Source organism: Drosophila montana, unplaced genomic scaffold (genome assembly GCF_035044405.1).
Source record: "Drosophila montana isolate Dmon_TW-CO22-7 unplaced genomic scaffold, ASM3504440v1 contig_2481_1, whole genome shotgun sequence".
NCBI lineage: Eukaryota > Metazoa > Arthropoda > Insecta > Diptera > Drosophilidae > Drosophila > Drosophila montana.
In genome coordinates this window covers 1,704,678-1,732,140 of record NW_026997351.1, presented here as the reverse complement: position 1 = coordinate 1,732,140, position 27,463 = coordinate 1,704,678, and the positions used below count along the sequence as shown (strand labels likewise).

At 39.7% G+C, this 27,463-nt stretch overlaps 1 protein-coding gene and 1 long non-coding RNA gene across 8 annotated transcripts in view; both read left to right on the top strand.

Annotated features, from left to right (window-relative positions):
- Positions 1-1,715: 1,715 nt before the first annotated feature.
- Positions 1,716-3,020, top strand: LOC135428406 (uncharacterized). Its single transcript, XR_010436248.1, has 2 exons — positions 1,716-2,090; positions 2,765-3,020. It is a non-coding gene; the product is annotated as an uncharacterized LOC135428406 (long non-coding RNA).
- Positions 3,021-3,916: 896 nt separating this feature from the next.
- Positions 3,917-27,463, top strand: part of LOC135428355 (uncharacterized protein CG43867) — a 148,561-nt gene continuing 125,014 nt past the window's right edge. For 4 of the 7 annotated variants that reach the window (XM_064682298.1, XM_064682302.1, XM_064682301.1 and 1 more), the window contains exons 1-3: positions 3,918-4,227; positions 26,299-27,132; positions 27,192-27,284. In XM_064682298.1, the coding sequence (XP_064538368.1) occupies positions 26,317-27,132; positions 27,192-27,284 (909 nt within the window). In that variant the 5' untranslated portion in view covers positions 3,918-4,227; positions 26,299-26,316. Of the gene's footprint in view, positions 4,228-26,298; positions 27,133-27,191; positions 27,285-27,463 lie in introns of all 7 variants that reach the window. The other 3 variants (XM_064682300.1, XM_064682297.1, XM_064682296.1) reach the window with 1 other exon arrangement.

Here is a 27,463-nt window from a genome sequence, read left to right as displayed (position 1 = left end):
AATAACTTATAATAAGTAAAATTTATTTAAAGAAAATTGAAAGAAAGGTGTAGAAGAACTTTCGAAACAAAACCTCGCTAAGCAATTGTGTAAAATCGGCTTCACGAATCGCACCTTGAGGTGGACAATTCAAGGACAATGAATAGATTGCAAGGATTGCTTTCAAGGCCTCGATATGTTAGTTGAATGCCATTCAATATGTACGACTGGGTCTTTATGGGCTTCAGGGGGTTAGGCGAAGGGCCAATAAACCCCACCTGACGGTGGTTGACAATTTATTGCAGCAGATATAAAGCAATTAAGTTGATTGCATAGGACCAAAGGATATTTAATTGATGTAATCAAAAACTTGATAGCTTGACAAGGCTCCAATGCAGCTGGAGAGAGGACGAGCCTGCCAATTGCGAGTAGTTACCACTGGAAGGAGTTCAGGTGGGCAGCACACACCTGCCTGTAGCGGTCGGGCATCGGCACGGCTCGCCCAAAAGGACAAAAGGGCATGCGAATACGTAGAGCGCATCTAGTATATGTGTGAATGGGCGCATTCTTGTGAATTTTTGTGAATTGAAATTTTTGAAATTTCCCGTCAGTCTGCAAGCGGCCAGACACATTGGAATGCCGTTAATTGTTGTCATCCAGACGACATTGCCAGGACACACAGTCCTGTTGGCTGCAAAGTCCTTCACAGCACCCAGACCTGACCATTTGTGCGAGGCCAAGGCTAAAGTTGAGTGAGTGAGAGCGAACGCTGTCGCCTTCTCTCTTTTATAGGAACTTACAGATATTCAGCTTTAATCTAAAAGTAACAGGTAGTTTGCGCTCTCTCCCTAGCTTTCTTTTTGATTTCAACTCTGTCACTCTTTCTCGCTAAATATTTATCAGATTGTTAAGATACTCTCTCTCTCTCTCTCTCTCTCTCAATCCCTCCCTTCTCTGTCTCTTTCTCTTTCTCTATCTCTATCTTTTTCTTTCTCTTTCTCTGCCTTTCACTTATTATTTATTAAGCTTTTAGGATATTCTCTTTGTCTCTGCCCCTTTTTTTATTCCCTCTCTCTTTCTCTTCCTCCCTCTCTATCTATCTCTTTCTAGCTAAATATCTATCAGATTTTTTTGATGTAGTCACCGTCTCTCTCATTCTTTCTCTTTTTTCGTTTAAAATTTAACCAGTCTTTTAGGATATAGTCTCCGTCTCTTCCACTTTCTCTCTCTCTATCTCCTTCTTCTTAAATATCTCTTTCTCGCCAAAAACTCATTAGATTCTTAGGATATAGCCTTTGTTCTACTTTCTCTCTCTCTCTCGCTTAAAACCTATCACACTTTTGGGATGTAGTCTCTGTTTTTCTCTCTGTGTCTCTCTCTCGCTCTCTTTATCTCTTTCACGCAAAATATCTATCAGCGACTTCGACTTTTTTGACATTACCCCTTTCTCTCTCTCTCTCTCTTCCTCTCTTTTCCCCTCTCTTCCTCTCACTTTTGCTCTTTTCCTTTCTCGCTCCTGTTTATAACCAATTAGACTTAATCATATAGTCTCTTTTGCCCCCACTCTCTGTGTTTTTTTCTCCCTCTCCCTCCGTTTATATGAAATCTCTTTATCTCTATCTCGCTCTATCTCATTCTGTCTCTTTCCTTATGGCTCAAAACGTCATGCCCAGAATCCAAGTAGGCGTTTGTTTCTGGTCCAGATTCTGCCCAAGTTTCGTACAGAAGTTGAGTTTAATTTTAACACTAGTCGAGAACAGTTCTAAAAATTTATATTACATTTTTTTCAGACAAATTTTAGCCTCGAGAAACGAATTTTTTCGCTTTTAAACGTAAAATGTCTAAGTGGAATCAATTCAGCACATTGGTGCAGTCCGTACGTGTCCTGGCCCTCCGGGATATCGTGAAGTTGGCTGTGAACAATATGACCAGATATACCGGTTCTGTTGGTGGGGTTATAGTCAAGGATACGGAAAATGTGCAAGCCATAGCAAACGGGAAGCTATCTCCAGATGCGGAACTTAAGGCCGAGCTTCAAGAGAATCGCAACATACAGGTACTGTGCTCAAATAATAAAAACGCCGGGAGAGGCGGTTCCTGATGCGAGATAGGTAAGTAAAGTTGTCATTTAATATCCATTGAAAATGTCTAGAAAGGCTATGATGGTTTCGAGCAAATCTATGTAACAGGAAGGAGGCCGTGTCCGGATCCGTCTGTCTTCAAATATAGTTTCTCCTCCTATACGCCCAGACCAAGTATACATTAGATCATGGATAACTTGCCCCGTTTCTATGAAAGCAATAAGAATCGATAAAGAAATTCTGGTTTTCGGTCATATCTGGAAGACTATAAAAGCTGAAGGCACCAAATTTGGTATGCAGGCCTTGCATAGTACACACTTTCAGGTACCTGGCCCAGTTACCTACAAAACGGTTATCAACAAGATAGTATTTGGCTTTAGAACAAATTTTTAAAGTTAGAGCCTTGTGCTTCCGTCTAAGCTCGCATTCCGAAACCATATTTCTGACTTGAAAATGTCGTAAAGATCGGACTACAAACGCCAGAGTTATTCAAGGAGACATTTCCCATATAGTATACGACTAAGGGAAGAAACGGCGCAGTCGCAGCGTGCGTGGTTGTATGTTTGTGAATGTAAGAGGAGGATAGAATGTCAGTAACAGCAGTTTGACACTGTGTTCAGGGTGTTTCCTAGTCGGGCATTCCCGACTAGACCACTCTCTAATTGATTAAAAATCAAAGATAATTTTTTTTCTTTTGCTTTTAGCTGTGTACACGGGAGCCGCATATTGTAACGTTTAATTTGATTTAATTTGTTTCACTACCTACTATAAAAGCAAAAAAAATTATTTTGACGGGAAGGAGGTTTTATAACCAACTACGAGGCTTACTTAATATACATATGCATATCTGTGGGCATATATTGACGTGCTTAACGTATTCTAAATTATATTGTTATTATGAATTCGTGCAGAGCAAAATGTAACGCCACGGAATAACAGTAAATCGTTTTTACATTTAAATCAATTTGTGTTATGTTAATAGCCATGCCCAAGCTCTGTTGCTTAACAGCGCGCTGTTAATACAAACAACTGTTGAGCAAGTTTGAGAGCAGCGGCGCTCTCGCTCTCTGGCACACGCACACACACAGTTTGTGTTGTGCAAAAAAAGTTGTACAACGACAGCAAAAGCATAGAACGCAACTTACAATAACAACAACAACAACCAACGAGCAGCGCGCGTGACAGCTGCGACGTCGACGTTGCTGCCGCTGCCTCGACGTGTTGTACTCTCTTTCTTATTGGGAAAGAGCAGTTTTTCACCAGCCGTCAAGTTGGGTCCGTGTCGCGGTCGCGTCGCTCAGTGTTTGTTGTTGTCGTCGTCGTTTTGACTATTTTTTAAAATTATTGTTAATACTAAATACCATATGTAACGGCTTTTTATAAAACGCGTTTTGTTTGTTTTTGTTTTTGTGATGCCTTGTGAAATTAAACGAACGAAATTAACGGCGCGCGTCTCCAGCAACAACAACAGTAGCAGCAGCAGCAGCAACAACAACAAGTGCAGTACAGCTGCAGCAGCAGCAACAACAACAACAAGTGCAGTACAGCTGCAGCAGCAGCAACAACAACAGTTACATGAACCGACAGCTGTTTGCCAGTTGACAAGTGTCGCATTGGCAAATCTAAAATTTATTTAAAAGCAGTCGAAACAAATTTACAGTAAAACGCCCATTGTGCAAATCAAACTAACAATAAATAGAAATTTACCGTTTTTTGTGCGCTGCGGAGAGACGCCTGGCCAACAACGACTGCCGCAATAATAACAAAAACAACATCAGCAGGCAAAAAAGTGTTTCTCAAGTTTTTTTTTTGTGTTTTTCTTTTTTTTCTTTTTTTTTTTTTTTGCCTGCGCAGTTTGGCGCTCTCACGTGTTTGCGCCGACTGCGACGTCGGCCGCGGTCCGTTTGATAAATGCAAAGAAATTCCCATGCGGCCGTTTAGTACATTTTCTACAGTTTATTTTGTGTGCCGCCTACTGTTACATTTCCTTGGCTACCGCTGCTGCTGCCACTGTTACTCCTACTGCTGCAGCGGCCATGTAGCAGCTACAGTGGACCATCCATTTACTTGGACTCTGCCGTCGCCGCCGCCGTCGACATCTCCTTGTCGGCGACGTTTGCTGTGATAAGCTCAGCTGCAGAATTGGACGCTGCCAACAGAGAAAGAGGTGAGTAAATTTGTAGCTCTGCTTAGATGCTGTAACGGTTCCTGATCGCTGTGAGTGAGGAGATATGCAAATATATGTGCATGTGTATGGTATATATTGGGATGTTTTTATTATTTATTAGGTCAATTATAGATTATCGTATGCATACCTTTATATATTCATTAAATTTTAAGAAAACAAAGAAAAACGTAAGTAAAGTATTTATTTTTCGATGGGTTTCCCATTAGTATAGGTGGAAGGGTTTTAATATTTGTATGTTTTATTGAGGTTCTTAGAAATTATCAATCAAATAGTGGCAAAATATAAACAAACAAAAACAAAATAAATACAAATATAAAGTCTGCCCGAGTTTTCGAATGTAATCTATTTTGATTAGGTTAACAGAACCTTTATTCGAATAATGGGATATAGAGTCTTTACATTAATAACATATTTTTTCCAATAACATCTTTTATTTTTATCCAAGTCAGTTATTCCTTCAAATTAATCCTTTGCAGTTTATTCTTACCAGATGTGGGATTTTGGAATGTAAGACTGCAATTTGTAAAAGGGAATTTTTCATAAAATGTTATTTTAGACTTAACAGCCGAATACAATTTTTTAGGAATATATTTTTTATTTGAAGCTTGATGGCCAAATGTTAAAATAAAACTATTTCAGTAAGATTTCCTTAAAATCGGTATTTTTTTTAAAGCTTTGCTGGAAGTTATTATAACCTTGTAGAGTATTATGCAGTTATTATAACCTTTTAGGGTATTATTTTGTTTCTTATTTATGTATGTTCACTTCCTTCAAATCCAAAGTATGAAAACAGCGCAATACCATTTCATAGTTGATTTTTACTCTATATTGTTTCAGTAATTGTTTTTGGACTTGTAAAATTATAAAAAGCTTTGTAAATACTCTTCCCAATCTTTGACCTGCCAGACCTTGGGTAAAACCTAACTGATTTTTGTTGGTAATATCAACGGTCAAGTTTTTTTTTCTAAATTACTTGTGGATTGGTGGATTGACAAGAGAACCTAAGACACAGAACAAAGAACATAGAACATCGAACGTAAAACAATTTGTCGGTTTGTGGCTCGATCCAATGCCTGGTCCTTGGGTTCCGTGCATAAACTAGATTTTAAATTTCCAGTCAGCCAGGTTTTGTTTCAAGCATTCGGATCATTATTTCGAATTTTAAATTATTAAATTAAATTATTATCATTATTAGTTATCTAATTCTGCTAATTTTTATATATTTATAAAACTGAAGACATGAAGAAGCGCCTTGTCAGAAATTCAGAAACAAACCTTCTTTTTTTTTTTGGAAATGTTTGCGTTGGTTCTGTTTTGGGTTTGTCTATTTCTTATGCCCCATATTCGATCCATAATAATATAGAACTTGGTCTTCCTGGTTTCGCAGCTTTAACTCTTTTCTCTGAGTTTCTTAGGGTCTGACGAGGCGCGGTTAGTATTGGGAATTTGTTGGATTTGATGGGTCACATCGTATTATTTACAGTGCCTGCAGTTGAACAGCTGCCATTTGTCCTCGTTGCATTTTGCAATATCCTCTCATCGCTCTCAGCACACCCGCGCCATACCTCCCGCCAACCCTGCCACACAGCACACGCCCACGTGGCTGTGCTGCATGCACCACAGTGCCATCAATAAGTATGTCAACTGAGTCAACAGCATTTGCACAGCAGATGGACGCTGAATGGTTGCGGTGCAGGGGTTTGGAGGGGGCTGGGGGATGGGGCAAATGCTGGAACTACGGACTTGAAGCATTTGTCGCCAATGTCGTCGCTCATTTGGCTAAAAAAAAAAAAGAAGCAGAAAAGCCGAAAGCGAGTGCAAAAAGGAGCAGGAAAAACTCACTTTAGCGAAAAGACAAATCAAGAGAAAAGGCATTCTGCCAGACACCGCCCACGCAGCCCGCACACCCTCGCAACCCCCATTTACTTATAGACCCAACAATATACCAAACAATTCCATTGATTTTTCTTGTGGGAATAGGAATATATAAGTGCGGCACACGGCCAACAGGCGCAGGCCATAGACATAGACAAGGACATGGACATGGACATGGACATGGACACACATAGACACAACAGCAACCTCCCCCCGCCCCTTGTCGCAGCCCCTGCCCTGCCGTACACTGTGCCGCCTGACGCAGTGCTCCGAGTACTGTGCGCACCCCTTTGCGGCGGCGGTGGCGGCGGCGGAAGCGAGACTGCTTCTTCGTTCGCGTCGTTGAACTTTTTGCAACATGTTTCGTTCTGCCATACCCTAGACCTTTACATAACACACAAAACGGGTCTACTCAAGTACTGCGAACGCATGCAACTGGCAACAGAAGACTCATGAAATCTATATACACTTGATCACAAAAGCTGGAGACAGTGTTCGCTCATAGGCTAGTAAACTTTTGTTCCGTAGGTTCCAGTGCAGAATCGAGACTTTGGGGAAAATTTTTAAAAAGAAAGTCTTAATTTTCACTGTTTACTTGATATTTTTTCGTAAAAAAGTGCCCAGAAATAATATAAAAGATCCAGTGTTGGAAATCACTAAATGAGTGCATTTTTCAACACTAACTTTCCAAGTCTATCGTTAAAAACTTGCCTTGCGTCTGATTAATTTTCACTATTCACTTGATATTTTTTCGTTAAAAAGTTGCTAGAAATAACATAAAAGATCCAGTGTTGAAAACCACTAAATGAGTGCATTTTTCAACACTAACTGTTCAAGCCTATCGTTAAAAATTAGTCTGGCGACTGATTAATCTTCACTATTCACTTGGTATTTGTTCGTGCAAAAATTTACCAGAAATAATATAAAAGATCCAGTGTTGGAAATCACTAAATGATTTCAGTTTTCAATCCATTAATTGCCATAAAAACTCCGAAGCTTATTTTGCCAGTTGCAACAGCGTCTAATTCGTATTCTAAGACCTTTTCCTCTTCCAATGTAAACATAATTGGATGCATTTTTGGTTGCTGCACTTTTAATACGTTTACAGGGTAGCGCCCAATCGAGCAGTCGCTAGCAAGATATTTTAACTTGTTTACTGTTGCGTTTTCTTCTGCTTTTCTTTTATTTTATTTTTTTTTTTACCTTTAACTTCCTTTGAGTCTCAGCGCTCTGTCGCTCCCCCCTCGCCGCTTGATTCCGGCTTGGAAAACGGAATTTATGTTAATTTGGTGCTACATTCCAGGAACCATCTTCTTTGTCTTATTTGCTTAGCTATAACTTTGTTTTGGTTTTGGTTTCCTTGAATTTGGTTTGGTTTGGTTTGCTTTTGTCTGGTTGCCACCGGTTGACTCGACTTTTATTTCTCTTATTTATTTTTATTTTTATTTTGGGGTAGGTTGTGTCTTAGGGTTAACCCGTACGCATTAGCCTGGCCCCTCAGTTTGTTTTGATTGTTCCAAGTTTTCCATTGAGATATTTACATTGCAATCGAATTGTTTGCATATCTTGACGAATTCCCAGGAATTCGTAAGGGGAGGGGCTGGGGCTTATTTGTGGTATCATATGGAAATCGGTAAAAGATCATTTTCTTTGGCGTCTCATTTGGCTGGGCTTGTGTAAACAACTCTTCCAGTTGCTACCCATCTTTATTGTTTTTTTATTAATCTGCTCATTGGTTAATTAACTGTGGTCAAGGCTCAGGTGCCGTGATTTCTTTTTTTCTCTATAAATGGACATATGTATATGCTTCATTTGACTTATTATTATTATATTTTTTGTGCATTGGCCTGAATTACTTATGTATGTAGCTTTCGCAAATTTAGGGCTGATGCACAGTAGTCCCTCGAAATGATAGAAAGCTAGACGTGGCAACTCCTTAGAAAATACAATTGGTGTATGCTATACAAAAAAAATGGTTTGAAATAAAAATTTATATTTTAAGAATTTGATCAATTTCTGGTATATTCAGGAGAATTTCTGAAAACAGATCTTCAGAAGTCAATTTTTAAAATAATTTACTTATCAATTATATAAAATAAATTAATATAAGTCATAATCATTTTCATGTCAATTGTTTTCAAGTTTTCAATTAGATAGAATATCTGGTAGTCGTTAGTTTTCAAACACAGCAACATTATTTGTGTGTGTGTGTCCAACATTCTGCAACTGCATTATCCGTTCTGCACCTTAGCTGACCTTTGACATTTTTGCCTCTATTAGCTCCCACTGCAAAGTCGTTTTTGTTGTCATTTACATTTTCTATTTTCCGCTTAGTTTTCCTTTCTTTTCTCTCGACATTGGCGCCATGTCAATACTTTTCAGCGCGTTTTCCTGCAATCGGAAATTTGTTTCGTTTAATTGATTTTCATTTCGTTTTTGCCACGTTTGATTAGTTTCTGCGTTTTTCTTGCTTCCCACATTTATTTGGGTCAAGTTGGGTTGAGCATAAAATTTACCTCTTAGATGGGCTGATCTTGAACTTTTGTTGAGCAGCTGCTGGGACTTAGTTGTTGCAGAGCTCACCTTAGGAATCTAAGCTTATAATCGTAGAGGTAGTTGAGCAGGTTCTTTATGGAGCTCTTTCGAAGTTAACTTCGTATATATGTAGTAAAGTTTTAAGGCTACGCATAGATTTGATTTGGCTCTGAGCGAAAGTAACTCTTTATCCAAACTAAGGCTACTAGCCGGGTTTGAACCGAACCGGTTCGGATTGCAATCTATTCGTTCGAACCTAAAACCAAACTTTCTTCAAAAGGTTAAGGTTAAGGTTTGAAGAAAATGTAGAGTATTGATGTGTTCAGTCTCTGAAATTTTGGGAAAACATTCTTTAAGTGCGGGCTTACGAAGCGCGAATGTAAATGCTGGTCGCTGGTTCGAACCGTGTAACTAATCAGCGAAAATTCCGCTTTGGCTTGACAGTCGAAACTGGAACCATGAAAACGGAATCAGCACAGGATTCTAGCATTTGAACTGGAACCATGGAAACGGAACCAGCAACCAAGAAAAAAAAGGATTCGCTTTATCTAACCAGTCCAATGGTAGAAAAAGAACTGCTTAAAACATAAATAATTTGCAATCTGTCGAATAATCTAGCTGTGGACTGCAGATTGCATCGGTTAGTTCTGCAAATGATTCGAGTGCTTCAGCTGGTTTTGTGGCATCAGCTGGCGGTGCAAAATGCAAGCCTCAAATAGCAATTCCATGAACTGTGCACGCACACAACATAAACATAACTTTGCCACAAAATATACCCCCTCCCCCTACACACACACACACACACACATACACACATAGAAGCACACGCAGCTAGACAATTTTATTTTCGTTTCTGGTGCATATTTGGCCCGAACTGTCGACATATGGCCAAACTAGCTGGCCAAGAAAAACAGCAGCCAACAAAACAAGAGCTCACAAATAGAAAAAAAACCAAGCGTGCTCTAGTGGAGAGTGCGCGACTGGGAAATACCCTGTCAAGTGCTGTCAATGTACGAATGTTTGCATTTTTTAATCATTTTTGAGGTATAAAGTACATATAGTGCAGCTACTTAAAGGAAGTATTTGATGTTAACTTTCGTTTCCCAAAGTTGAGATCGATATTTATCGATTTTCACCAAATTTGGTTAGCAAAATGTTTTCTAAATTTGTTGGGTCAATTTTGCTCAAATATAACTGTTTTTTTGGTTTAACAAGAAAATGTTCTACAATTTCGAATTTTTTTTTATTTGATGGTGTTGGATTGTGCTTGAAATTTGGGAAATTTGGAATCTACTTTTCCGTGAATTTAATACACCCCCTTTTATGTGGTGATTGGTTACAAAATCTAGAGTTCTTGTGGAGTTAAAGAATATGATAATCTTAGCAGATGATATTGAATTCTGATTGTCAATTTGTTTCTATGGAATAAATATGATTTAGTCGTATTCTGATATTGTTAAAATATTGCTCATACGCGGCAGCTAATTGTTGTTGCCTTTAAAAACTCAATATCCGACTGGCACGCCCGTATATCAGCTATATGATATAGTAGCTCGATCCGGTTTGCAAAACAATCTATGCCAAGTTTCAGACTTGAAGCTTACTCAAAAGTAAGGCAAATGTAAGTACAGCTTATATATACATAACTATATATTGACTCGGCTGTTGAAACCGATTATACATATGTGTTATAATATATAGATAATATAAATATATATATATTTATGTATATATTTTTACCACGTGGCTGCGGAGCTGCCAATTTTCGTTGGTGCAGGGTACAAAAAAATGAGGAGGAAACTTTAATAAAAACATGTCAAGAGCACTTTTCGTTGAAGCAACTGCAGCAGAGGAAAAACTGGAGACGCCCACGCAACCACGTCAGGTTGCAGCCATCCAATCCGCCCCCAGCCCTCCCCGCTCGCACGGTCTTCGACTCTGTGGCAGCCGCATACGGCGTCAAGTCGAGTTTTTTTTTGTTTTTTTTTTTTTTTGGCCACCCGCCGCATTTGTTGTTGTTGCTGCTGCTGTTGTTTTTTGGACTTGACCAAGTTTATTGCCTGCCATATGCAATTGCCGTAGATTATTTTTGCTCTGTGGCGATGGCGATGGCGACGGCGACGCTTTGACATGGCAAAGGCGTCAACGCTGCCGTCCGCCCTGCTAAAATGAATCTTGTGCACAGATTTGACACCCACTGCAGTCGGAGTAAAAATAGCAACAGCAAATGACTCGACCACACCCCCGCCCAGCCCCCGCTCAGACCCAGCCGAGCTCCTCTCCCATTGAGCCGCTGGCTCTGGGCTACGTGATGTTGTCCAACTTGCCCAATTTTGGACACGAGGCCCGCTTTAAGAGCGCTACTTGGAGACGGCATCATGCAGCTGCGATGCGTTGCAAGTGGCCCCTTTGGGGCAAGTGGGGCAAGTGGGACAAGTGGTGCAAGTGCTTGCCGCACACACAATAAAACCACGCAATGGCCCATGTATGCAAATTCTCTAGTTGCATTTTAGTGTCAAGTGCGGCCGTACACAAAGCCAACGGGCTGAAGGTAAACGGGGGGTAGGTAAACGGGGGTAGGTAAAGGGCGGGAAGGGTAATGGGCCCCGACTAAATGCAAAACGATTTTGATTTCGAGCACTCTAAAGTTGTCTCTTAGTTTTTGGCACTAGCGCAGTTTGTTTACGAACCACTTTAAGGCGGGTCCCAAACACAATATTAGTGAACTAGTTCGGTTCATATGAGCAACAATGTGCGACAGGGCTTGGTCTTATATAAAATTGCTGCTGAAACAAAAAGAATTCGAATATCTTTGGTGAAAGCTGAAAAGCACGTTGTTCATACGTTATAATCACAAAGAACTAGTTTAGTTCATTTTATGAACCAGTTTGAATAAGAGTTTTTTTTTTTTAGTATATTTTTTATCAATTTAAGCCTACAACATTTTTAATTTCTTTTAACACAACCCACAAAAGTGGAATGCTTACCGGAACAATAAGATCTCGAAATTTTTTAATATCTTAATAGATCATACTTGGTTAATTGAACAAAAGTATGTTGCTTTTAGATAAGGCTTCACAGAAAACATTTTCTTCTATTCAAGAAACCGAAGTGAATTATAGCTTTACGACTAGCTCACCAGTTCTTTGAACCAGTTTATTTCGGTCATATATAGTTCACAAATATAAATCTTAACAGCTAGTTAGTGATGTAAGTTGGCATTAAAGGCTTAAATACAAAATATAAATACAAAGATAAGAATATAGAAATCTACTTTACATAGTATTCAATCAAAACAAATACAAATTCTGATTCATCGTAAATCAGTCGAAGTGCAACTAGTTCCACTGCAAACCAATTCATGCGTTCCTTATCGTGATGAATCAATTTTTTTTATTTTATTTCAATTTGCTTGCCACTTGGCACCTACGATTGAGTGTGCGATTGAGTGAATGAATGAACGAGTGATTCGATATTCATTTCCATTCACATTCATTCGGGCATTTCAGGCATTCATGCAATGCCATTCAGCTAAACGAAGTGGTTTCCTAACTGCCCAATGAGCTGCCGAGAGCGTCCAACTGCGATTGCCCGGCTCCCCTTCTGTCTTCCCCTTGCCCCTACCTACACAGTCTACACCTAGTCAAGCAAGCCCTGGCTTGACTGCAATGTGGGGGCCAAAACTGTTGTACATTCAATTAATTATTTATACCGGAAAAGGTAAACGTGCCCGAAAAACACGCAAGAAGCAACCAAAGCCAAAGCTAGTCAAGGGGCATGTTAAGGCGCGGGGCTGGCGACTACGGCGGAAGAAATGCCCGTAACTGTAGCCGTGGCAAACATTTTACGGTTACATCGCCGCTGACATCGTCGACGTCGTTTTTTGCATAATTGATTAAATGACTGGCCATATAACGAGCAAACAGCGTTCAAATTGTTTGCCTTTGGTGCCTGCCACGCCTACAATGCCCCACTGTAGGCACAACCAGACCCAGAGCCAGCCCCAGAGCCAGACCCTGAGCCAGGGCCAAGCCGCACGCGACTCCCCGTGCAGCAGCCGTGAAAAATGTGAATGTGAATTTACGATGTTAAGAATTTGTAGCAGCCACTTGAAACAAAATGGAACCTACGGAACCACTTGCCAGCCCCCTTTACCTGTGTGTTGTGTGTGTTGTTCGTGTGTCTTGTGTGTGCTGCACGTTGGTTATGGCATTAGGCAAGTGTTGTGATTATTGGCGAAATCTAAAATGCAAAAGCAAATTTTGCACAGCTCTGAAGCTCGGAACTTGTTCAAAACGTCGCTCATCGAACTAGTTCTCGGCCAAGCCATATATATATATTTTGAAAAATATATTAAAATCGTATGCCCTTGCAAAGGGTTCTATTATATGAAAGTAAAGGAGACAGTTCTGTTTCCATAAAATATATATATTCTTGATCAGTATCAGCTGCCGAGCCGATATATCCGTGAACCTAACTGATTCTCGGCCTTAAAACTATTGTCTTGAAGCCTTTCAGTAGTCCGTATTTTGATTGTAGGCAGTACACATAATGGAATCAGCCGGATCGGAGCACTATCATATCGAAATACTTTCATATAGCCTTCCTAGGAGGAAGTTTTTGTCTGTAAAAGTAGAAGAGCAGACTTCAAGACTTCTTGACTAAATGTGGCTCATAATCGAATAATATTATATAATATATGCCCATTAATCTGTAAGGGTAGTTAATCTTCGGCCTGCCAATAAAATGTGTTCTCGCTTGTGTCAATGGCTTTGGGAGGTCGTTACACATTTCATGACAAAACTATAATACCCTCAACAAGTGTATAAACAAAAGAGAGAAGAAAATTAGAAGTAAATAAAAGCCAGAAGTAGTTAAATTAAATATATAATATAATATATATAAAATGCGTATAGCTGTTTTTAATTAAGTCTTCACTTGTTTTTCATTTAAATATCAAAAACTAAAATTTTACACTAATTAAAATCATTTGGAGTCTCTCTATTTTAGTCTAAAAGAAAAGTTTTGTTTTTACTTATTTGCATATTTTTTTTTGCTATTTTTTCTTTTGGTTTTTATGGTGCGAGGTGTGCATGTGTTTGTGTGTGTGCGTGTTGTTGGCCTTGTTTGTTGCTTGAACTTTGAACTTTCTGCCGTGCATTGGGCCAAGTCCCTTTGGCTCCACTTTGCCTATGCGGCCCCTAAACAAACACCCATTCACACTCATCCTGTTTGCTTGTTGTGTTCTTGTAGGGCACGAACCAAGCACTTTGAGGCCGTTTGCCCTCCCTCCCCCCCTGGCTACACACCTCAAAAAACACACACATGTCATATGCTAATGTCTGTTATAAATACGTGTGTGCGTGCATGTGTGTGTGTGTGTGTGTGTGTGTCAAGTGTATATCCTTTCGGCGAAGCGAGTGCATTTTCTTGTCAACGCTGACATTTCCTGCACTTCGGCCTTGTTTTTCCTTTATATTTTTTTTCGCCCACCCAATGTCTTGCCATCTTCTTGTTGTTCCCTATACCCATTGAAAATGGCTAGAAAAGGGCACAATACTCTCGTATATAATACGCAAAACGTGTTTAATATTTGCTTTCGACATCTCTCGCTGTTTTCATAATACCGATAATTATCGGTCTTGAAAGGAAATGATAAACTCGTTCTGCATATTCAATACAAGAATATATATATTTTAGATTAGAAATAGGTATTCGCGCGCTTGATACACAAAACGAGTTAAACATAATCCCTCGAGATCTCTCATTATTTGCATAAGATCAATAATTATCGATCGTGAAACATGGTTTCTAATAGGTCGAAAACTATAAGAGCTGGATACACCAAACATTGGATATTGATTCTCGTATACTATATAACAGATCCTATATATATATATATAACTTTTTAGATACTTCCGCCCATTCCAGGGTATGTCCTAGTCGAGCACACCCCCACTGTCACACCAACACTGTCACTTGTTGTTTTTTCTGTAGATATTGTCATTCCTCCAGTTTAATAAGCATTTCCCTTTTGTACCCTTTGTATGGTTTTGTTGTTTTATTTGATAAAAGCCAAGAATTATGATTGTTCCACATTTTATGTTAGTCGCAGTTGAATAATAGATGAAGGAATTACTTTAGAACGTCACGATATATCCAGAAATTTCAACATATATTTAATGATTAGAAAATGCTAGATATAATTTTTTTAATCTATATTTTCTGCAAGCAAATCTTGAACAAATGCTTGAGCAAATATTTGAAATATGTAATCTTTTTATATTATTTTTGGTATTTTATTGGAATTTGTTTTAAATTTGCTGCTGTTTTATGCCAAGTACCTTTGGCCAACTATTTATTGGCCAAAGTCAATTTGCCACGCGCCTGGCACTCACGCTCGTATCAAGGTCAGGGTCGTCTTCGTCGTCATCTATATATGTATGTCCATAAGTATACATCTTCCCAGTCCCCCCCTTTGCCGCTTCTAGCGCTTTTGGTGATTCGTTTTTGGCTGGCAATTAAGAGTTCGTTCGAAAGAATCTTTTTAGTGGCGCCGTCGCAAAGTGTTTACCCATTTTTTTGTTGTTTAATCGATGGCGTCAATTGCACTCCACTTAAGCTTACAGTTTTTGGATTTTTCCTGCCTCCTAGCCTGCTTCTCATATATATATACATGCATGTAGATATATAGAGTTGATTTGTCTGATGTGTCTGTATATGTTGTTAAGTTTTGGGGGCGAGCGCCGCATAGATACAGTCGTGTTGTTCTATAAACATGGTAGACATGTATGAGTACTAGCACACAACCTGTGCCAGGTCTGCAATGTCTTAACATATTTTTTTATTTATATATAAATATATACGATTGTGTACTTACCCAAAAATTGAATTAATCATCATTAATCATTATTGCCATCTTTTGGTAGAAAGGAGGCAGGCTTTTGTATATTCACTGGAGCAGGGGAAGAAAGAAGGAAAAGTGAGGTGGGGAAAGACAGAGAGAGCGGGATAGGTAGCTATCTACCTTTTGCACTAATGCAAGAGAGTAAATTAAGTTAGGGTATGAGCAGAGATGAAGTTTATTAGATAGTCAACACAACTTGTCTATGTAACACACATAGTCAATGTATGAAAATCTGTGACGCTTACTTGAATTCATGAGAATCGCATAGTAGGGCAATATTTTACCCAAAAATTGAATTAATCATCATTAATCATTATTGCCATCTTTTGGTAGAAAGGAGGCAGACTTTTGTATATTCACTGGAGCAGGGGAAGAAAGAAGGAAAAGTGAGGTGGGGAAAGACAGAGAGAGCGGGATAGGTAGCTATCTACCTTTTGCACTAATGCAAGAGAGTAAATTAAGTTAGGGTATGAGCAGAGATGAAGTTTATTAGATAGTCAACACAACTTGTCTATGTAACACACATAGTCAATGTATGAAAATCTGTGACGCTTACTTGAATTCATGAGAATCGCATAGTAGGGCAATATTTTAAAATGCGTTATATTTAAATTGCAGCACAGCGGAAAGTAAAAGTGGCCTTTATTTGGTTTAAACGAACATATGTATATTCACACATACACACATGCATACATACAAAAATTAGTACAAACATCCATGCATATATATCCCTATGTGTGCAAATCCATAAACACAGAGTTGCATATATACATATGCATGCAAATATTATATGCATACAAAAATGCATTGTAAACATACATACGTAGAAAAAATCACATAGGAAAAAGTCCATGAATGTGCATATGAGAATTTGTTTAGAATATTCTATTTTCTATTCACAGATTTAAATTTCTTTTACCATTGCTTCATGCCTGAATCCTTGTCGTTTACCAAGAACTGATATACATTTCTGCTGAAAATGTAAATCTATAGCATTGAATATGTTTCTTAAGAAAAAGAAAAAGGAAACTTACGCCCGATTTTCAGATAGACAAGATTAGAAAAGTTTTTCCTACAAAGCGCATAATGCGGAAAGAAATCTTATATATGTATGTACAATATACATATATGCACATTTATATTTATGATTAAAACCCTTAGCAAGTGTATTTTTAATGAAAAACTTGAAGGCACTTTAGTTGAGTTCAGTAGATGTTATAAATAAAGTAAATAAACAAAAGTACATCTTGGTAAAACGACAAACACCTTTCTCCCCTTGAAACCAAGAAATTTTGACCCATTCCAGTAAATTCATTCATTTAACGCACAAACAACAAAATCATATTAAAAATACTTTTTCTGAGTAAATTTAAGAAAACAGAAATGGAAAAAACAACTAAATATCTAGCAGACGGGTGTAACGAACTGCGCAATACTCTTACTTATGCTGGCCGATAAAGTTATTAGAAGAGACATAGATAGAATGGCCAGGGGTGGGTCGATCGATCTTTTGATAACATAACTTATTAACTTATTAACATAATTATTATATAGATTTACACGAATTTCACGCCTTAATAGACCTACCCTTACTATATTAGCTTTTTATAGTCTTAAGTGTCCAACTTCAATAGCATCGGAAAAAATTGACTTCAGCACAAACTTGGCACAAAACCAATATACTTCTTTTCTTACTGTAATAACATTAGCTTACAGTTCTGTCCACTTAATGTAAACAAAACAAACTTGGCCTTTCATTTTTGTGCACCTACAGCTCTTGGCTGTATTAAGGGAGCGTGCGGCTTTTGCTGCCGCACCAACAGCGGCTACCCTATCTACCTTTTCTACCTGTCGGCACACGCCCATTCAGTTCGCATTATGCAAAAACAAGCAAACAACAACAAGAGCAGCAACAACAACAACAATAGAAAAGAAACAACAATAGTTTGCAATGCCGCTTGCATTGTTTGCTGTAAGACAACAGAAGTCTGTTAAGTGCTAACAGCGGCGCAACAGCGCATTTCAATGTGAGTGAACTACTATGTTCGCTGCTTGTAACACAGCAGCGCAGAGAGCAGCTATGCTTGAGAGCGTGAGAGTGAGAGAGTGCCAATTGAGCAAGTGGGGGCGCAGCGCAGTCGTTGCTTGTAATGTGCGGCTGTTGTTATTGTTGCTTTTGTTTTATTTTTTTGTAAGTGAGCATTTGACGTTGACGTTTTGACTGCTGCTGCCTCTGCCGCAGTCGATGCGACTGCAACTGCAGCCAGTTGGTATGATTGTTGTTGTTATTGCAGTCCATTGACTTTTTCAGTTTGCTCAGTAACTGTTGTTGCTGTCGCTGGCGCTATGCGCAGTTGTCACAGTTGCTGGCCCTGCCGCTGCCGCTGCTGCTGCTGCTACGGCTGCTGCTGCTACGGCTGCTGCTGCTGCGGCTGCTGCTGCAGTTGTTGTTGTTATTGTTATTGCCATTATTGTATAGATTTTTTCTCACTTTTGCATGTTTGCTTGTACTTTATTCATACGCATGCATAAGCCCGTTTTGTTTATTAACGATAAAAACTGCAATCTGTGAGCTGAGCGTGGCTCAGGCTGACTACCAAACACAACACACAGACACACCTACAAACGCACACACATACATTTATATATATGAATGTGTAGCCTTTGTCTGGCTGCTGTGGGAGTTTTATTTGAATACCCTTTGCCAAAAACTTGCATAATATGGGTAGCATCAGCTTGTGCAGGAGTGTGTAACACTATAGTTGCTGAAAAATTTTCTCGAAACTAATGCTATTCAGAACTGAGAATCAGAAAGAGGAGCATTTAAAAAACGATTTTTCCTAATTCCTAATTCCAATAAAATTCATTCTACAAATTTCTTTATAGTTTGTTTATAACCACTGCAATTACAACAAAAGGTATTTCAAATGTGTAAATAATAAACACTAACGGTTTCAAATAACGTAAACGTATTATAAAAAGAGTATGCCATAGTCAACCCTTATTGCTTAAATCTATAATGATATATCAGACATACATACATTCTGGATGTTTTCTTACAATTTTTTAATGCACTCTGTAGTTATATTGTTTTATACTATGTTTCAGATTTGAGCTGAGTACAGGGTATTTCTTGTTCTATCGTTCTTGCATAGACAACTCTACATATTTATATTGTTGTTGCATTTTAATTAAGATAACTTCAGTTTATGACAGCACACTCACACACACACACACACGCATGGATATACATATTTATGTATGCATATCAGTTGTTGTCCAAAGTTCATTCTGGGCTGTTTATAAATAAATTGTAGTTAAGGCGTGGGCGTGAATTTTGCGCAAAGTCAATGATCAGCTCATGGGCGATTACTTGAATATTATTATTCTTATTATAGCTATTGTTAAAACTATGGGAAATGCAGTTTTAAATATATGTATATATATATATACGGTATTCACAGTCCGAATTATATGCAATTTCTGTATCTGTAGGGAAGTAGGGAAGTGGGTGGGGGGAGGGGGTAGGGCTGTTTGGTAACTAAAAACCTATACCTATTCCATATCTACATGCCAAGTTCGATGTATCCAGCTCTTATGATCTTCGAGTAATGCCTAAGAAAACATTTCTGAAAATCGATATTTATCGATATTACGAAAATGTTAGAATATCTATCTGGAGATTGACGAAGTCTAATGGACAGATAGACGAGCAGACACATATATATATGTATATACATTAACACTGGTTGCCATTCTGTTCATGAATATATATATACTAAAATATATATACCCTTATATAATTTTTTTCCATTTTAAATGGGCTCAGGCTACAAATATTATTACAGATAAAGAAAGAATATACGTACTTTTTTTATAGAGTACTGTGCCGGAAATAGCTAAAGCATAATAAGTTCTGAGAATTTGGCTTTAGGCGTGAAAGCTTACCTAAGTGGGACTTGAATCCAAATACCTCTCTCTCTATCTCTCTCTCCCTCGCAGTCTGTCTCTCTCTTTTACTTCAATTGACTTTAATTAAATGCAAGTCGTAAAGTCAAATATGTGGCATGGGCACACAGTCGCATTCTCAGGGCGCGGGCGCGGTTGCGGGTCTTATCGTTACAATTTAATTAAAGCGAATGCGAATCATAAATATTATAATACCAGCGCAGCAACTGTAAGACCCAATTGTCGTATAACGTGCCAGGCTAACGATGTCTACTCGCAGCTTTAATTCGGTCCCATAGACATGGCCAACAGCTTTCAGTTCCTGTTCCGCATTATGTTTTACTGATTACCATCAGACTTATTCATAACCTAACATCACCTATTCAAATTTGTTAACAATTTTTAACTTCTGGAATATGTTCTGAAATGCTTATAATATATTGGTTTCTATAGTGCTGCAAAACAGTCAAAGCTTTATATTTTTCTCAAATATCAACTTTTCCAATTTGTGAACAATTTTTAACTTCCGGAAGATCTATTTGAAAAAAATTCAAAAGTATATGAAATATGTTGGTTTCTGCAGGCGTATATCTTAAGGTTCTTCAAATTTGTATATTTCCAGTGTTGCAAAACAGCTAAAGTTATATTTTTTTCTCCACAATAAACTCTTTGAAAGGGAAAATTCGAATTTCTGGATGCAATTTAAATTTGATAGTTCTAATTTTTGAGCAGCCCCTTAATTTTTTTTTTTTTATAGTATAGAGCATAATTTTATTTAATTTAATTTGATTATGCTGCTTAATTTCCTCCAAGTTTTGACCCCATTGGAAGAGTACCATATTAATTAGCTCCTATATGACCGTTCGTTTGTGATGCATTAATGTAGGGTATTTGGTAGGGTCGTGAATCGTCGTCTACGACTGTTCTTGCTTTTTTTGAATTTTGTATACACTTTGTGTGCTCTGAGGCCTTACCAACTTGTCTCGACTTTAAGCCGCAAACTGTAAACTGGTCCGCAGCGAAGGTCGTTGCTTGTTTGTTTCGCTGGGTTGGGCTCACTTTGGATTTGGTTCGTCTGGTGGTGGGTCTGGCCAACGACATGCCTCTTAATTAGCTGCTTATATATCTTTCATTATGTTGTTGTTTTTGTTGTTGTTCTTGTCTCATTAGAGGCGACGCTTTTGCCGGCTGTGCTTGGAGCGGGTGGCCGAATTGTTGGCAACTAAAACAACAACTAACCGGTTTTTTTTTCTTGGAGCTACACTTTAACTTAATATAAGCTTCTTATGAGCTAGGCCACAGTTCAGCTGATAATGCGTTTGGGAAAAATCGGATTGCTATAACGTATAGCTCTATGGTAGGAATTGCTCTGAAAATAAGTCTGTTGTGGTTAAGACTTTTCTGTTTTTCCTGATATTTTGACCAAACTATGCTCTCAGCATATCTGCAAGTCCCCATCAAATCGGACTATTCTATTATATGGCGCCCATAGGAATAATCGGCCGGATAAAGCACCTCTGAGTCATCTGTTTGAGGAGGTATTAAAATGCGTCTTTATTTCGACTAGTCATCAATACCTATTATGCTCTCCATTCGCAGTCCATTGGCGAATTTACTTTGATCTTCGATTGTCGCCGCAGCTTTTACAACACTGGCTGGCTACATTGTTGGGCTGCATTTCGATGAGCTCAGCGTGTGCATTTGTCATGCATTATGCAGTGGCTATTAAAAACCATTAAGCACCCACAATACACACACACACTCACACACACAAACGCACACTAAGTTGCATATACACATAATTTACTTGATCTGGCGACCAAGTTGCAGTCTGTAGAGTTGCCAACTTCGGTTTGGCTTGTCACGTAGGTCATGGAGCGGGCCCCCCCCCCCCCCCTTCACCCCTGCGCATGGCCCCCACCTTGTTCTGTTCTGGCCCAGAAGTACTTACCAACTAGCATAAACAACAACAACAATAACAACAATGACAATCGTTTTTACAGCTAAACCGCAGCGCAGACAATAAGTTCCCCTGCCCTCCCCCGCTCTGCTGCGACTAGGCCAGCCTAGCCTTTGCCATTGCTGCGGGTGCCAGTCTCTCTCTTTTGCGTGTGCCGGAAGAGGGGGAAGGGTGGGAAGGGGGGGGGGGGGGAAAGGGGGTAGAAGGTGGTGGGGTTACCAATTAAAATGCGCGACATCACATGTGCACGAGCATTTATTATAAATTTTTCGTTGGAATTGACTGAAAAATAGTTGGTAAAAAACCAAAAGCAAAAAAAAACTTAAAAGCGAGAGAAAATAAATAAAAGCGCATAAAGAACAAGCAGAAGCAGAGCAAGGGGGTTGACTGTAAGAGTGCTGAGGCTGGTACAGTTGCCACCGTTGTATGAGCGCCAATCCGCCCCGCTGCCCCCGCTATGTTCTGTGCATGTTACAATGTTGTTAATATGACGCTTAGTAGTTGTCTCACACACGCACACCATACATGCAAACAAACACACGCTCACACACACACGCATACATACGACCAAATATGCATTGACAATGTTTTTCAAATTGACGACGCACAACAAGGGTGAGAGAGATAGAAAGATAAGCTGGTGGGGCTGTTGGGGGTGGGTGGGTGTTCCTATGAGGTGTGGCATGGTGCATGCTGTTTGGGGCGGGCATGTTGGGCCGCGTGGCAAGCTGTAAAATTATTGGCATGCGAACGATGCTGCAACGTTTATTAAATTTTTGAAGTGCCCCAAAAGGGTGAAGCATATCCAGGGGGAAACGGGGCTGCGGAAATATATATGTGTACATATAGACACATACATATATGTGGTGTGCGTGTGTGTGTGTGTGTGTGTGCCATTTTATGTAGTATTAATTTTACAACTTGCATTTTGTAACTTGCAACATGAGCATTATATAACATTATTTGCTGCCAAATACACTCGATTTTCAGGCTATTGAGGTGTGTGTGTGTGTGTGTGTGCGCTGTCTATCTGCTACTTTTTTGATTGCTTTATAAAACGAGAACTGCTCTATTAATTTGCCATCAGCTTGATTTTATTTTTGTGTAATTAAGGCTTAATTTTATTAACTTTTATTTATCGCGTTAATTAAACGTTAATCAATTGGCTTTTAAATAAGTTAAACAATTTAATCGACAGCGATTTGCGTTTAACCCAGCGTTAAATGAATTAACGTACGCGTTTTTCTTGTGTGTGTGTCAAACTTAACAATCACTTTAACATGTTGTTGAAATAGACTAACTGCAGCGTTGCTAACTGCCAAAATTAAAAGTTAAATGTAAATAAAATATTTGCTAATCAACACTGCCAAATCTTTAGTTTAGCGTTGCCAACTTATTGACAGAGCGTTGCCAATGCTTCTTTTTAAATTGATCTAAACGCAATTTTATTGCTGAAAAACTAACATAAATGCCCTAAAGATAATAAGAAAGATTATGTATCTATAGTTTTCTGAATTCGAATAGTAATCCAATTGCTTTCACCCAATGTTGATAAACCAGCTAAGATACAACTATTATTTAGCTGTGTTGGTAAACTATCTGTGAAACTTTTTCTACCAAAATCATATGCCAAATAATGCTTTAAAAGTAAACAAGTTGAGCTTAAAATAGCTATTAAAACTATTTTATTTTCTTCGCTCTATGCTGTTGTACACTCTGCTATATTGATCGAAAACTTTATAAATCGTTGCTCTTAGCACAATTTACCGACCCCTTTTTAAAGGGTTTGTCAAGGCCAACGAATCTGCAGTGTCTTGAGTCTATTGAGTGCGCCCCACCGTATCAAGTAAGTTGCTGCAGCAGACACATGTATTTGACAATACATAAATACATTGTCTAATATTTGTGGATGTACGGGCGGAGCGTTGCGGAGCGTTTGCAGCTTAACTGTCGTCTGGGGGTCTCAAATTTGCTTTCTGCTTCCAGTTACACTTGCAACATGCCGCACTTCATTGCAACTAAACAAGTTTGCTAACTATTTGAGTGAGTTTTCATGCGTCGTTGCCGCCGCCGACGCTGCCATTCTTATACTTATTTGGTTGTCTGTCTATAAACATGTGTGTGTGTGTGTTAGAGTGTGTATGTATTTTATATCTGTGTGTGCATTAGCGAGTTGTTGCAAAAACGTAAGGCTAAGCAAACCAAAGAGTAAACACAAGACAATGAAGTCTGAAATAGGAACTGCACATATCCACTCTACTGTCTGTGTGTGTGTATCTGTGGGTAACTCCATATTAAGCCGAGTCACAAACATAGATGGTAACTGCAAAATACTTAGTATCTGTATCTGTAAGTTACATATTGCTAAGAAGCTTAAGATTTGAAAGCTTCAAAGTACTGTCAGGGCTAATGAGTTCGTTCAACTTGTTAACAAATAATAAACAAGCATCTATTTAGCATAAAGCTTTTTAACACTGTTGCCAAACTGCATGCTGCGCTGTTGCCAAACTTCATTGTATTGCTGAGCAATTTTCTAATCTCAACAGATTGATTTTTCAAAGTGTCTAGCTTTAATTGTTAAACATAAACATCATGCTCTTAAGACTCTCAGATACACTACATTGCTACGTTGCCAAGCTTCTATGCAAGGTGTTGTTGCTAATTTGCTGGAAAGCGTTTTTTCAGTATTGTGAATTAATTTGCCAGCAATTTGTTTATAATTTAATAGCAAACACTTTTCAGCATACTTTAGACTGTTGCCAATTTTCAGAGCCTGTTTTCAATTTTCGAAGCGCCGTTGCCAGTTTTCAATCTTCATTCCATGGATTGTTGCCAAACTTTGTTTGAAAACTATATACTTAGAACTCGCTAGCAAAGCGTTAGTAAATAACTAATACGCAGTAGGCAAACTTTAGTGCCTCCTTATAAATTTGTAAAGGCATTTTTGCTTTGCATTGTTGCCACATTTCAAAGTGCTGTTTTAAAGCCTTTCCAAACCGTTTGCCTTGTTGCCACACTTTAATTGGAAACTACAGCAAAGCGTTCGAAAAGAACTATTAAATACGCTGTAGGCAACCTTCATTGCCTTGTTGCCACTTTTCAAAAAAAATGTTCTAAAGCATTGCTGCCACACTTCAAAGCCGCAAATTGCCAACATTGTCAAAGGCAATCCCATTGAAAATGCGTGAAGCTTCAGGCTGTCTAGTTGGGCATGTCCGGCTCTCTAATTGCTGACCAGTTGCACTCAAAGAACCATTTGCGACGCTGCCGAACTTCAATTAGCAAACAATTTTGTTGTAAAGTGCAGTTGGCCAAAGCAACAGAACTCCAAACTGTGCCCTCAAGTGCACATTTTGTCAAATCAAAAACGGAATTTGAATTTCAATCAACTTAAATTAAATCAAAATTTGTAAAATGAAGTGCAGACGCACACACACACGCACAACCATTCGAGAGTCACTCGATGACTGCAACTAAAACCCTCAACTTCAATTCCAATTTCATGGGCAGCTGCCAGTTGTCGTCCTTGTCGTTCTCGTCTTCCTAATCAGCACAAAATTTGAATATAATTCTCATGAATGCCCCGAGAGCTGTGCTCCGGTCTGGTCTTGGATACCAAGGGTCTTGGCCTTGGCGCACCCTACGACCACAGCAGCAGCAGCAGCATCAGCAGCTGCAAATGGGAAGCTAGCAGTAGGAGCTCAGAGCTGGAGTTCGGGTTGAAGTTGGAAGTTGGAGAGCCTTTATGGCCACAAAAATGCACAGCAAAGAAAAGTCGACAAATGTTGTTGTTGTTGTTGTTGGTATTGTAACCTGCATGTGCTTCAAAAGCCATCATCTGACTGGAGACTTTGTAACTACGGTCTATAGCCTTAGTGGTCTGTTCTTTTCGGTTTTGGTTTTGGTTTTGGCTCAGACACATAACCGCACAAAAGATGAAAGGCCAAACTCTTACACTTTGATGATTGAAGTGGCGTTCTTCTTCCTCAGCTCCAGCTGAAAACTAACATGCTCAGCTGTGCTTTTTTTGCTTCTGACTGTCTCTAACAACTGTTGTGTGGCACATTCAATTTGCCAATGCTGGCCATAATTGCTGGGACTTTTGCACAAAAACTGAGTACAAATACGGGCAACTGCCCGGCTTGATTAAAAATTGCGCACACGTAATCGCAATTGACGCCCCAGATTCGCGCACCTGTTGTTGCTCCCATTCTGGCAGATGGGTTCCACCCAGTTAACTGACAAGTTCGCCTTGTAGTTGTAGTTCTCCGCTTTGCTCAGTTCTCGAATTCCCCCAATTCCCATATTACTGGGCTCTTGCTCAATAGACAGCAGTTGCCCGTTCGCTTTCAGTTTTTTTTTCATCCTTTTTGTCTCTGTTGCATTTTGCGCACGTTTGCTTTGCCATGGCGATAAATTAATGCTAGATTTCAATCTAACCTATATGATGGATCAAATATTAAAAACATATAGAAATATTTTTAATCTGCCTACATATTATTCGATATTATAAACAATCTTAATTCGAGTTCTGATATCGAGAGATATCGATAAGAAATGATAAACTCGTTCTGCGGACGGTAGACGGGCAGAGATAGGAATGTATATATAAAACGTTTTGCAGCCTTGTTTTAATGCTCTGATGTTGTGTGCATTTAGGTCAGGACTGTAGGGAAAAGTGTTTATTTGACAACTGAACCTGTTTTGTGGCCTTTTAGCTGGTGCGAAGTGCGATTTGCTAGTTGGTGCAGTTTTTATTTCAGCTTTTTAAAACCCCAAATGACGCGCTTTTAACTGAGTTTTTTCTAATTGTTTATCCTTGCAGCTGCCGTCGCTCGCCTAAATGTCTGACGAAGTGCCTTTGGGACGTTTATCGCAAATTTTTGATACACTTACCAACTTACAACAACAACAACAACTGCAACAACAACAACAACACCAGCAGCAGCAACAACAGCATCAGCTGCAGCTGCAGCATCAGGCGGCGGCAGCGGAGCAGCGTCGACGTTCGGCCTCCTCATCGCCGTCACCGTCAGCGAGTGCCTCGGCGTCGACATCGGGCCGTGCCACGCCCGCCGCAGCGCTGGGCGTGGCCGCCACACAGACGCTCTACTACACGCACACACACAACTACTTTCTGCGACCGCAAGATGGCGCCAGCTACCTGCACACGTTCCCGGCCTCGGCTGCCGCGCAACATTCCTCACACTACTATCAACAGCAGCAGCAGCAGCAACAACATCAGCTGCAGCAGCCACCTTCATTGCCCGGGCGGCTGTCGGGCTCCGGGTCTGGTTCGGCGCCCGGTTCCGGTTCTGGCTCTGGCTCACAGTCGCTGCATGGCTCACCGCTGCTGGCCAAGCGCGCCACCTCGTTTAGCGGACAGATGCCATTGACGCGCGCCGCCCAGCTGCATGAGGCACGCCTCGTTGCCGCCTCGACGCCCAACAGTCCGCGTCTAATGCCGCGCCGAGTGCCACGCCCGCCGCCCATACCGGCCAAGCCGGCCAAGGAGCTGCAGCCGAACACAGCAGCAGCCCCGGTAAATGCCGTGCTTGCCGCCCTCGATGCACCCGACGCGCCCTGGCCGCATTTCTCCACGCTAACCGAGCATCTTAACGTGCATCAGCTAAACAACTATGGACAGGCCTTGCCCGAGGTGCGTCCCAGAGTAATCGGCTCAAGAAAGTTCCACTGACCTCTCTCTTTCCCTTGCAGATCAACTGGCAGGAGCGCTGCTTGGAGCTGCAGTTGGAGCTGCATCGCTCCAAGAATCAAGCGGGTCGCATTCGTGATATGCTGCGCGAAAAGGTGAGTCCAAATGCTTTTCTATTAAACTCTATCTGAAACCAAATTAAACTGGTTTGGTTCAGCGCTCCACAGCATTGAATCCTTTCATTTTCTCTCTCCTTTATTGAGAACATGTGAAAATTTCATATTCTATCGGAATCGGTATGCTTAAGCACAATAAATAAGCAATCGCGAACTAG